Here is a 13,161-nt window from a genome sequence, read left to right on the forward strand (position 1 = left end):
CAAAAATGCTGTGAAGGTGACTTTTTAAAACCTTCACAGTGTTTTTGCTGTGAAGGTTCGACTTTTTAAAACCTTCACAGTGTTTTTGCTGTGAAGTTTACGTGTAAAAACGTGGTCTCACGGGTCTCACGAAAACAGGCTGGTCTCACGTGAACCCAACCCTATATATATATATATATAGGGTTCATTCAAAGAAAAACTGATTAGTTTGTGATAACTTTGAGATCCAATCTCAACCACAAGCCAATGGATATATTAAGAAAATATTGATAATTTAACTTAAAATCATAATTAAATGGCATTTTAGGTATTTTAAATTTTTTTATCTCTCCTCTCATCACTCTCTCCTACCTCCGGCCTCTGACGAACACCATGTGATACCCAAAATATATACCAAGTAAACTTTGAGACCACTTTGATACCAACTGTGGTACCACTGTGATTCCAACTGTGGCGGGGATGGGGAAAGAGAGAAGGGACATGGGTAATGAGGGGGTCATAGGAACAAATATGGGGCTAGCTGTCGAGAATGCTCCCAGGTGGGTGTTTAATGGTCGATCATCGGAGACGGCGTCTTGGTCAAATAAGATGACCGGAGGAGGTTACCAGAGTGGTGGTGGGTGCCGGAGAAGGCCATTGGATTTAGTCTCTCTCTGTGTGTGTGTGTGTGTGTGTGTGTATATACACACATATTAAAAATAATTAAACTAATTAAAGTAAATTGAATAATTAACACAATTTACTAATTTACCCTTTGTTTTATTTTAATAAATAACATTAGTTATCTAAAATGATTGGATCATATTGAACCTCTCAGTTATCACAAACTATCTGTCTATCTATCTATCTATCCATATATATATATAGTTTGTTTCAAATACAACCCATCGCATTTGTACAACCAATGCAACCCAATAAATTGAGATGTTTATGGAAATGACGAGAGTTCATTTATTATGATTTGAATATTTATGGAAGATAAATATGGTTCATTAATTATGATCAATATTTTATATTAGAAAACAATCAAAACTTATATGAAATCACATATTAATCAAATGAAATGGACGATTGAGATTGGGTTGTATTGGTTGCACAAATGTCAAGGGTTGTATAATAACCAACCTCTCTCTCTCTCTCTCTCTCTATATATATATATATATATATATATATATATATATATGTGTGTGTGTGTGTGTGTGTGTGTGTATGTGTATATACATATATAAAATTGGGTTCACGTGAGACCAGTCTATTTTTATGAGACACGTAATACAACATTTTACACTTGAAACTTTACGAAAAAATATTGTGAAAAAAAAAGTCGAGTATTCACACCAGAAACACTGTGAAAGTCACTTTCACAGTAAAAACACTGTGAAAGTTACCTTCACAATATTTTGCTGTAAAATTTCAAGTGTAAAAATGTTATCACAAAAATGGTGTTGTCTCACATGATCTCAATCCTATGGTGTTTTATAATGTATGTATATGAAAAAGTAACGTGTTCTTTTACAATATAAAACAAAACACAAATATTAAAAACAATTATATTGTTAAACAACACTGCTACAAAAATATGTGCTTTTCAAAGTTTCTATATATATAATGTTTTTTTTGCTTTCAAGACAACACAAATGCTGAATGGATGAGCAAACATCATGAATCACGATGACGTATTTATTGGGTCATTCTTCTTCAGGCCCATCCAAAGAGGCCCAAAAGCTTCCAGAGGAATCGGATTCTATAAAAGCCGCGTTTGGTTGGTATATTAATGGACCGTTTGGTTGCTTTCCATTACGTCCTAATAAAACCGTCTTTGTGAATCAAGTTGTCAGTATAGATTAAGAAGATTTTTGTTTGAAAAAAAACTTGATTTTTAGCATAAAACTCCCCTAAAAGCTTATGTAAAAAGATATTTTATGTATCATTAATTCACTTCCAAACAATATTATTAAGCCACTTTCTATATGATATACATCTGACCGAATAAATTGTGAATCACATTAAACTTATTAAGCTGTTAACAAACAGGCCTTAAGATATATAATCTTGAACGGGTTTTTAATTAAATTTATATAATCTTTTGATGGATATGAAGCCATTTTTTTAATATGCCAAGAAGTCATTGATTTAATTTTAAAAAAAGGTCTCAAAGAATCTATGATGCATTGATCGGTCGATAAATACTACTTTTATCGATTTCTACTAATTGCAAAAATGTGGGCTTTGCCGAATGCCTGCCGAGTAACGTGTAAATATACCTCTAAAAAACGGAAAACATGCATAATCCAAAAAGAAGATGAAAAAAAAATGTGTTCATGATTGTACTTTATTGTTTGGTAAGAAAGGCATAGAACCGTTACCACCGGTGCCGAAGTAACGATCTCCGAACTCACCCATGCCCGGAATCACTCTTGAATGCTCGTTTAGCCCTGAATCGATCTCCGACGTAACAATTTTCAACCTTGGATACTGCCTGCAAACCGCATGTATTCCTTCTGGAGCCTACATGCCCCACCATCACCAAGTTTAGAAAATGATCGATTTCGTCCCACTAGGCTTGTTCGGTGGTCATCCTCTTAATTAAAAACCCATTTAGATTATTTAACTAAGGCTATGTTTAGCAAATTAGTTGTTGATGAGTTGGAAAAGCGTTGTTAGTTGATAAATTAATTATAGGTTGATAGTAGCTGTTAGTTGATAAAACAGTCACAACCAAGGCTACCTTTGGCACACTAGTTGGCTATAGGCTGAAAAGCCAGCCGTTAGCTGATAAACTAGTCACAACTAAGGCTATTTTTGGCAAACTAGCTAGACATAGGCTGAAAAGCTTGATAAACTAGTCACAACTAAGGCCATGTTTCGCAAACAAGCTGGCCATGTGCTGAAAAACTAGTTATTAGCTGAAAAACTAGACACAACTAAGGCTATGTTTGTCAAACTAGTTGGCCATAGGCACAAAAGCTAGCTATTAGCTGATATACTAGTCACAACCAAGGCTATGTTTGGCAAACTAGTTGGCCATAGGCTGAAAAGCTGACTGGTAGCTGATAAACGAGTCATAAGACTATGTTTGGCAAGCTAGCTGGCCGTAGGTTGAAAAACTAGTTGCTAGCAGACAAACTAGTCACAACTGAGGTTATGTTTGGCAAACTAGTTGTTAGCTGATAAACTAGTCATGTTTGGTAAAAAAAAACTAATTAAATTAGCCTGATGACAATTTAAAATACCTAAGACATGTTGAAAAATTAACTAGAAAAATACAAGGGGGATAACTTAAAAAAAAGAGGAAAAACCCCTGAAGTTTTATTGAAATGCTACTTGAAGTAGCTTTTCAAAAAACTAGCTTTTATAGCTAACCAAACGGAGCTTTTTGAATAAGCTAACTGGCATAAATGGTTTGGTCTTAGCTTACCGCTATAAGGTTGAGGAAGATGATGTTAGATTCAGAAACACCCTTGCTAAGCAACAGGGAAATTGCCTCCACAGCAGAATCACCTGATCATGCATAAGGGTTAGGGTTAATTTTCAGCATAAGCATTTCCTTAGGGAAAAATGGACTTAAGTTCGGGGGTCATTTAAGAGAATAACCTTCTGACATACTTAAAAAATGCATGATATTCTAATAAATTTAAGAATACATCTGCCTAAAAGAAGGTCTCTTCTTAACATAAAAATGCCTCAAAATCTGTCAGAAAGTCATGCATTTAAAAAAAACCTGACAGATAATAACCTTAAGGCATATTCAAAAAATGCATGACATTCTAACAGATTTAAGAAAGCATTTACCTAAAAGAAGAATATTTCTTCCTAACACAAGAATGCCTCAAAATTTGTAAAGTCCCGCATTTAAGAAACCCGACAGAGAATAATCTTCTGACATATTCAAAAACTGCATGACATTCTAACAGATTTAAGAATGCATCTTCCTAACACAAGTATGTCTCAAAATCTGTCAGAAAGTCACTCACTTAAAAAAAACTGACAGAGAATAACCTCCTGACATATTCAAAAAATGCATAACAGATTTTAGAATGCATCTGACTAAAAGAAGAATGTCTTTTTCTAACACAGGAATGCCTCAAAATCTGTCAGAAAGTCAGGCATTTAAAATACCTATCAGAAGATTATTCTCCTAAATAACCCCAAAGTGCAGGTGTATCAAACCTGAAGCAAGTACTGGATCAAGCAATAAGACCTGGCGGCTTGCGATATCTTTTGGTAGCTTCTCATAGATTAACTGCAGCAAGTGGTTGCAAAGGGATCTTTACTATGACCATTGATGCTAAGACAAGTTTTTAGGTATATAATCTTAAATGAGATTTAAGTTAAATGACCTTCTCTTGAGTATAAAGCCATTTTTTATAGGCCGTGAGGTAATAGCTTACCAAGGCGATCAATGGCTGGTCCGCGAGTATGATCAGCCACACTAGGACTACGACACGGTCCAGACTCCTACGGGAGGCAGCAGTAGGGAATTTTCGGCGATGGGCGAGGTCATGGATTTAATTAAAAACTCATTTAAGGTCATTTTCCCTAAATGACACACGCTAAAACCGAGAGGAAACCAAATCAAACAAGCCTAGTAAATCCCATCCGCAGATGGTTTGGGGGTGGGATGTATGCAGACCTAACATCTACCTCAAAAATTAGAGCTCTACCTGAAAGAGTAGAACTACTATTCAAGTGTGTGCAAAGTGTGCGGGAAAAAAAGGATAGAGCTTGCAAGACTAACAACAAAAAGAACATAAGTTGAATAAGGGGTTAGACCTGCCGTCCATTGCCTTCGCGTTGAATAAGGACTTTACCGATTTTGATTCCTTTGCAACAAGCTCTTAGTGCATTCTCCATGCTTTCCCCACTGAAGAATTATGAAATTTAGACTTGAATTGGTAGTTTTTGGCATTAGGATGAACATGAAGTAAAAGAAAACATGGAAGTGAGGCTAAATAAAATTTGTGCGGTTTTGATGTTACAGTGCCTTTAGTATGGGGATGGGACCTGGAGTGGATGAGCTGAGAGTGGGTGAAAGAATTCTGAAAGGCTTTAGAGTTTTAGGGCCTGTTTGTTAGCAGCTTAATGAGACTCGCAACTTATTCGGTCAACTAGACATGATTGTTTGGTAATGCTTAATGATATAGAAAGTGACTTATTCAGTAAGCTTCTAGGGGGAGCTTTATACAAAAAGCCAAGTTTTACCCGAACCTGCCCCTCCCAATTAAAAAATACGCTCCGTCCATCTATGAAAAACCCTCCCAAACAAAAACAATTACAATCTATACAATGACAAATTAATCCACACGAACAACTTTATTCATATAGGACTTAATAGAAAACCAGCCAAACATCCCCTTACTTTGTTATTGGTAGTTTAGTAATTAGGTGGGCCAGAAAAAAAAATGCATTTTTGTCCGACTTACATCCTGTCCTGTCTCACCGTGGGACAAGTTTTTATACTGTCCTGTGTTCTTTAAGTTCTAGAAAAGCAATACCTTCTGATGACCGAGACTCCACACAACCTTTTGCAGAACACCACTCCTGTGTAGATGGATCCTGCAAGCGGTAGAAGATTTGCCAAAAAAAAGCTACCATTTTAGTATCTTAACGACATGCCTCATTTCTTGGGCTAGTTGAGCTACGGGTTAATACCAAGGTCGACTCTTGAAGATGAGTAAGGGGCCGTTTACCAACCGCTTACTGGCTAAGCGCTTACCGACAAAGATTACCACCCTAACTTACCTTATCGGGTGACATTCTCGGCCATCAAAATGGAATGTTGCTAGTGTGTTTATCTAGTAAGCACACTAAGAGTCTTTTCCCTCACTTACCGAGTAAGATTTTCGGTCCTTGCCATGCTCATATCGGATAAGATTTCTAGTACTTGTCATGCACATTCTATGAGGTAAGCGACACCTGGTAAGCGCTTACCGAGTTAGCGCCTGGTAAACAGAATACAAATTTCAAAGTGTACAAAAACATGTACCTCAGACTTGGGTGCTGTTTACTAGACGCTTACCTTGTAAGTGCTTACTGGGTCACTTACCTTATTAGATGAACATGGTAAGGACCAAGAATCTTACCTGGTAAGAGCGATAATAAGGACCGAGAGTCTTACCCGGTAAGTGAGGGTGGCAACTCTTACCTGGTAAGTGCTTACCGAGTAAATTGTTGCATACGATGCCGTTTTGATGGACTAGAATCTTACACGGTAAGGTAAGTGCAAGTGTTGACTATTACCGGGTAAGCATTTGTGTAAACGGTCCCTTAGTATAGAGATGATATGTAAATTGCATCTATAAGGCCATGTTTTAGCTTATTAGTTGTGTTTATTGAAATAGCCATAAGCTAGTAGATAAGCTACTCCAAGTAGTGATTCAATAAACTCCTGGGGATTTTTTCCAATTATACCCCTTATATTTTTCCAATTAACTTTTTAACATGTCCTTTTAGGTCATTTACATTGTCATCTAGCTCGTTAGCTCGTTTTTACCGAACATGACTAGTTTATCAGATAACGGCTAGCTTATTAGCCAACAACTAGTTTTTCAGCTAACAACTAGTTTATCGGCTAGTTTGCCTAACATAACCTGTTTGAGTAATAATTAGCTTACCTGTTGGAGTAATGATTTGCTTTTCGGTAAAAGGAAGATGACCTAGACCATGCTCTACCACCTAAAACATAATTCAAAGCCATTACAGATCAAATGGATCAAATAATTACAGTCAAAAAAGAATTCCATTATGTGAGATGGTCATACCAAGCGAATAAGGCGGTCAGCATAGAAAACAAAGTCATGCTTTCTTGTTTTGACATCACGTATAAGGGTGTGCATTCCGCGTATCTGCAAGAGCAAAGACCGTGATCAGGTACAACCCACAAAGCATTTGGAAAACTTATAAGAATATATAATATATAAGGGCCGGTTCAAAGTAAGAAGTCTGAATATCATGAGAAGGTATAAGTGAAGGTTAAGGGAAAGTTCATATGTGAATCAGAATTATTGAAAAGATCCGAAAAAATCTATTTGAAGATGCATATGTGAACCAATGCTACAGATCATTAGTATGGGTTCACATATGCATCTTCAAAAGGATTTTTTCAATGATTCACATATGAACCTTCCATTCTTACCTTCTCATAATATTTAGCCTTCTTATTTGAACCTCCCACTATATATATATATGTGTATATATATATATATATATATACACATACATATATCAATGAGAAGCTTCATAATGCATTCATAAGGGAACATCAGTTACCTGGAAAGTAGACGGTATAACAAAAAGGTTTTGATATATTTTACAAAGATCATGTTGACCGAGCTTTGTACGAATATGTTGCACTATCAAATCTATGGCAACATCATTATCTGATCCTCTAGGAATGATAACATCTGCATACTTCTTTGATGGAAGAATAAATTCCTCAAAACTAGGTTTTACATGTTTATCATACTGCAAACCAGAGTTGAAATGTATAAGAATGTATAGTAACAACCGGATCAAGTCAAAGTTACACCAACGTTCCAATAATTTATAACATTAGAGCTTGTTGCTCCTAAAGGATGTGTTTGGTGCAGTGGACAAGATGGGACATGACAGAAGAAAAGCTTGTTGTCCCATGTTTGGTACAGTACCCACCAAACTAGGTGGAACAAAAATTAGGGAGACGAACAACATTGGTAAATTACTAAAAATTTAAAATCCTAAATCTAAGTCCATTACAACACAAATGGGTGTCTCATATTAAAGAATGGCAGACAAATGTGAGGTTTAGAATCACAAAGATGGCATGTTACGGCACTTGGAGTTGATTAGAACTACTTGTGAACTCTTGTATAACAATCACCTTAAATTTTCAAAAAAAGAAAAGAAAAGTAGTTTCTGCCACTTTATAAAGATCATTAAGTCAAAAGAGAGCTCTACTAACTTGGTCAAGCACATACTGAATATTTCTGCCTCTCTCTACAGTATCACGCTTTATCCTTCTTCCCAACCGCACATCAGAATCTGTATTGGTGAAGTAGTAATAGAAGTTGTTATTATAGGATGGGAGCATCATGAATGTAATACAAGCATGTGGATCTATATCTGAAGCAAATCAAGACTTTGTGAAAGGAACTTGTGCTAAAATGCATCAAGCAGCCGTACAACAAAATTGAGTTTATAAGACAACGCGTTTAATTGTCTCGGACTACTTTATAGGACTTAAGTTTACTGGACCAAAGCTTTGTGTGTCCTATCTAAAATTGTCGTAATAAGTTTATAGAATGCTTTTTGGCGTCTTAACAACTTTTAGGACACTTTTGAAACAAAATGTCCAATTAGTCTTTTTATAGGACACTTAAGAAGTGACCTAGAAACTTTTATAACGGACCAAACAGTCATGTATAACTGACCGAATTAGTTGTGAGTCCCATTAACCTTTTATGCTGGTAATAAACAGACCTTAAAACATAGAATATAAATAAAGAAGCACCAAACTTCTAGTTACAGTTACAAGAAGATCCATGTTAATAAAACATATATGACAAGTAATGAACCTGAATCAACAAAGATCTTCATGTTCATCAGATCTCGAACTCTATGATCATGAAGAACCAGAATTCCCTCCAGAATGATGACATCCACTTGGCTTACCTACATATAATTTGTTTAAATATGATAAGAATTCTTTGTTAAGATCCTATGAATTGTTACAACTACCGATTCTTACTAGAACTACAATGATTCAGTAAAAATACCAAGTTTTTTATGTTGCTGGTTACGGTAAACATGAATTAAGATTTTGTCCTTTCCCTGACTTAGTATTCCCAGAGAAGGTCACGATACTACAACAAAATCGGCTTTATAGGACATCAAAATTTTCTGAATGTTCTAATAGACTACTTTATAGGACTTAAAATTATTTGTTTATATGTAATAAGTTTATATGACGTTTTTGGGCGTCTTAAAGAGCTTTTTAGGACACTTTTGAAACAAAGGTCTTATTCTCCCTTTTATATGACATTATTTGAAAAAGTATCCTATAAAAGAGCTAATGAGACACGTTTCTAAAGTCTCCTACAAAGTTTATTAAGACGCCCAATAGCATTATTAGGACACTTTTGCCATCCTATAGAGTAGTCTATTAGAACACTTAAAAACTTTTGGCGTCTTATAAACTCGATTTTGTTGTAGTGTGAACACCATTCCAATCTTTGAATTAGTTCCAACTTTACAAATGCAATTCATACCATGCGGCCTGATCCAGTGCTCTTATGGATCTTATAATCATATGCTGGGATGTTAACAGGCTGTCCCTTTTTTAATGTTTCCATGCATGAAAGGAGAAGCTCCGTGTTAAAGGAATCTGAAAAGGAATCATCGCATAGTATCGTGTAAGTTTCTACATGTTTACAGAAATTGTACCTTGGGCATTTGAAGATAAGTAACTAACCAGGGTGATCAAAATTGTAATCATGGGCATTTGCAGATTGCTCATCACTCAAGGAATGATAAAATGAATCCTACAAAATGGCATAAAAAGTTGAACATGTTAACGATGCCCTATTGATAATGTGGGAGAATGCCAGAATAAAATTCCATAATCCTGTAAGTTGTAAAACATCCCATTGAAACGGAATTGCTGGCCTCCATAGACGGGCCCCTACAAGTGTTTTTTAAATCCATGACCTTCTGATATGTTTTTAAGTGTTATTGTGTATGAGAAGTGACATTACTGAGTTAAGCAGTAATATTTTCTAAAATGTCAGAAAGTCATGGATTCGGAAGGTAAAAAAAGGGTCAAAGGGTCCTAGACTTGAGTTGCTAAAACTCCTACAGCAATGGCTGGAGTAGTACTTTTATGCTCCTATATCAATCCTAAACCACGGTCTATCCAAATATGTGATGCTCCTTCGTCCCGAAATAAGTGTATATAATAAAAATGGCATACAGTTTTAGACATTAATGAATATTTTGTCTTTTAGTTAACCAATTGACAACTTTACTCTTAATTAATGCATTTATCTTATAAACTCCTAAATATTTGTGCATTAATCAAGAAATGAATTTGAAAATTTAAATATCTATTGTTGAAATTATACACTTATTTTGGAACAAACATAAATAAAAATATGAACACTTATTTGGAATGAGTGAGTTTGTTGCGATTCATTCCGTTCCAAAAGGAGACGATCTTCTTTTATGCAAAGGGGGAACCACTATCGTGCTTGGTGCATAAGGTGGCCCACTTTGTTCCTCTGTTGTAATGGAAAGCATGTTAATCTATATTCAGTTATTAGGTTATCATCTCAAATAGCCACTCATGAAAACATTTATCCTATTTCAAAATAGCCAAGAAATTGCAAGTAAATTTCACAAGACACTTTTTCTTGAGATTTTCTCACAAATTTGACTTATCCCGTAAAAAAGTGGGTCCACCCCAAAAACCATTAAAAAACCAAAAGTTGTGGTATAGTCCCTTGCGCTAATGCATAAAAAGCAAGCCAAAGCAGCCAGTCACGAAACCGCAAACCCATTTTGCACCTTACGAGTCCACAAGGCCGCAGCTTGTGAAACCGCAAAAAAAATGTGACTTGTGGTTTTTTTACTGTTTTGTGAGAAAATTGTGAGGTAACTATATATTTTTTCATGAGGTGGTTATTTATGATGATAACCCTAGAGTTACTACACAACCTTTTTTCAAGCTTTTAGCAATGAAACAATAATACATAACGGGGGGATTACTTGATTGATAAGGACAACCCTTTGATCACGGAGTCGTGATATGATAACATTGCAGACAGTTGTTTTTCCAGATGCCGTTCCACCAGCAACACCTTCGTTTAGGTTTTAAAATGTAAAGTACTTTGTCAACATTGCATCATAACTGTAGCATCAACATAGACACAACTTTTCTAGCACTACAACAAAATCGGATTTATAGGATGTCAAGTATGTCTAAATGTCCTGATAGACGTTTTCTATGTAAAAGGTGTTACAATAAGTTGATAAGACATTTTTTGACATCTTAACAAGTATTTTAGGAAACTCAAAAGTTGTAGTAAACTTTTTACATTACATTATTTGATAAAGTGTTAATTGCCAAATTAAAAATTAAAAACGGTTATCCTATAAAAAAGATATCTAAATATGACATTTCTCAAAAGTGTCATATAAAGAAAGCTAACATGTACTTTATTTCAAAAGTGTCTAAAAACTTGTTAGAATGTCCAAAAGCGTAATATCAACTTATTACAATATTTTTACATGTAACGCATAATTGTTTGCTCATGTAAACTTAGACCATCTACGCCAAATTCAGGTAAAAAGTTAATTACCGATAACCCCAACCGACCCCACATGAAACCTGCCTCCAAGGACAACAATGTGTGAGGACATTTTTTAACTCAAGTCACTTCACCCATTTACCAACTTGGTTGGAGGTATTAAACATATTTAGCCAAGTCACTTCACCCATTTACCAACTTGGTTGGAGGTTTTAAACAATCATTAACAGGAATGAATATAAAAAAAACTGTTTGTTTTTATATAATATAATGTGTTCATTCGCCTACAAGCCCAAATTTTCAGTCTTGTTTAAATTGGGAGAATGAAAATTCATTCACATTCCCCTTCCATGTCATTTTCATTTTCATTCCCTTGTCTAAACCAAACACATTCTAAGAATTGGATCACGAAAAAAGTGAAAATGAGGATGAAAATGAAAACGGAATGAACCTTCATTCCCCCGTTTTAATCTAGAATGAAAATTTCGATGAATCCGTTATATTATATAATACCAAACAGTTTCTTTTATTTGCTCCTATTGATTACTGCTGAATACCTCTAACCAAACCCCCCTTTAAAATTTAAATTATCATGACTCAAGAGCAATGCTTTACCAATGATGAACGGCACTTTATTTCGGTTTTGTGCCGGGGTACCATTTGGTTGGTGCGAAGACTGGTCTTCAACACTGTTTTTAGATTTAGCCGGCAGTTTAGCATCCATCGATCACTGGCATGAAGCTCTGTTATCAATATCAAACACTCAATTCAACCAAAAAAAGCATACAAAATCAAAGAACTTCGTTAAACCAAATCAATTCGAAACAACCAATTCTTCTACTTTCAACAGAAAATCAAACTCCGAGCCACACTTTAATTACGGATAATACTAGTAAAATTAACTAGATAATCACATATTCAGCAACAATTGGGGATCGCAATATAGTTTGGTATCAGATTGATCATTGCAATTCAAATATATCATAAACATATGCATATGTTCAGATATATGATTCAAACATACTGATGTGATCGGAAAATTTCCCAAAAGTCGGAGAAGATATACCTTGTACGGCGGCAAAAAGGAGCGAAATACTTGTTTTCAGCTATAATTTAGAACAAATAATGTAAATCGCCATTGATGCTGGATCGATCGATAAAATAGATGGTATAATTTAGAATAAATAAGGCAAAATCGAGGGGGGATCTCTAGGGATCTGGTTTCTATAACGAATCAACACATTGATCGAAGGAAATCGATCGTAGTTTTAGAATGAAGCGGAGCAAGCGGGAAAACCGCTGTTCTTGAGATGATGACGTGGCGCCAATTATTTTGGTTGCATCAATATTTCATGCAGAATGGCGAATCATGATTAAATAATTTAGTAAATTTGATGTGTAAATTAGTATACTAAGCAAATAATGTTTGATTTTAAAAAATAATGATGAATATGAACTAGAGCAGTATTAAATAGGATGAGCCCTGATGCGTTGGGGAACCCGGTCCACCCGCCCTGTTTGGGGATGAGGACGGGGATCCCCGTTTGTCTCAAACCGGGGATGGGGATGGGGACAAATATCGTATTCTCGTCCTGTCCCGTATTTGTTATGTATATTAATTAATAAATTATATATATACTAAAAGAGTATTCGCATAATGCAGCGAGACACATCTTGATTTTAATTTTCTATTTTATTATTTGTCTCTGTCGATGTTATAATACGATTTTATGTGTTTTAAAAGAAAACATTAATGATTTTATTTTTGAATAAAATATAAATTTGAACATACCATAAAAATTTGAAGAAAAATATATCAATATTAATATTAAATCAACTATTTAAAAGTTTTCATTCTTTATGTAATTTCTTTAATTTA

At 35.0% G+C, this 13,161-nt stretch overlaps 1 protein-coding gene across 1 annotated transcript; it reads right to left on the reverse strand.

Annotated features, from left to right (window-relative positions):
* Nucleotides 1-2,319: 2,319 nt before the first annotated feature.
* On the reverse strand, nt 2,320-12,006 carry LOC112513067 (uridine kinase-like protein 5). The gene is made up of 14 exons (XM_025119190.1): nt 11,898-12,006; nt 10,741-10,832; nt 9,449-9,518; nt 9,246-9,361; nt 8,553-8,649; nt 7,940-8,019; nt 7,270-7,464; nt 6,762-6,845; nt 6,615-6,675; nt 5,496-5,556; nt 4,774-4,864; nt 4,171-4,243; nt 3,419-3,501; nt 2,320-2,508 (listed from the first exon to the last, which is right to left on the reverse strand). The coding sequence occupies exons 1-14, from the start codon at nt 12,004-12,006 to the stop codon at nt 2,320-2,322; spliced, it is 1,401 nt and encodes a 466-aa protein (XP_024974958.1).
* Nucleotides 12,007-13,161: the final 1,155 nt, after the last annotated feature.

The sequence above is a fragment of the Cynara cardunculus genome (genome assembly GCF_001531365.2).
Source record: "Cynara cardunculus var. scolymus isolate 2C chromosome LG 5, CcrdV1, whole genome shotgun sequence".
NCBI lineage: Eukaryota > Viridiplantae > Streptophyta > Magnoliopsida > Asterales > Asteraceae > Cynara > Cynara cardunculus.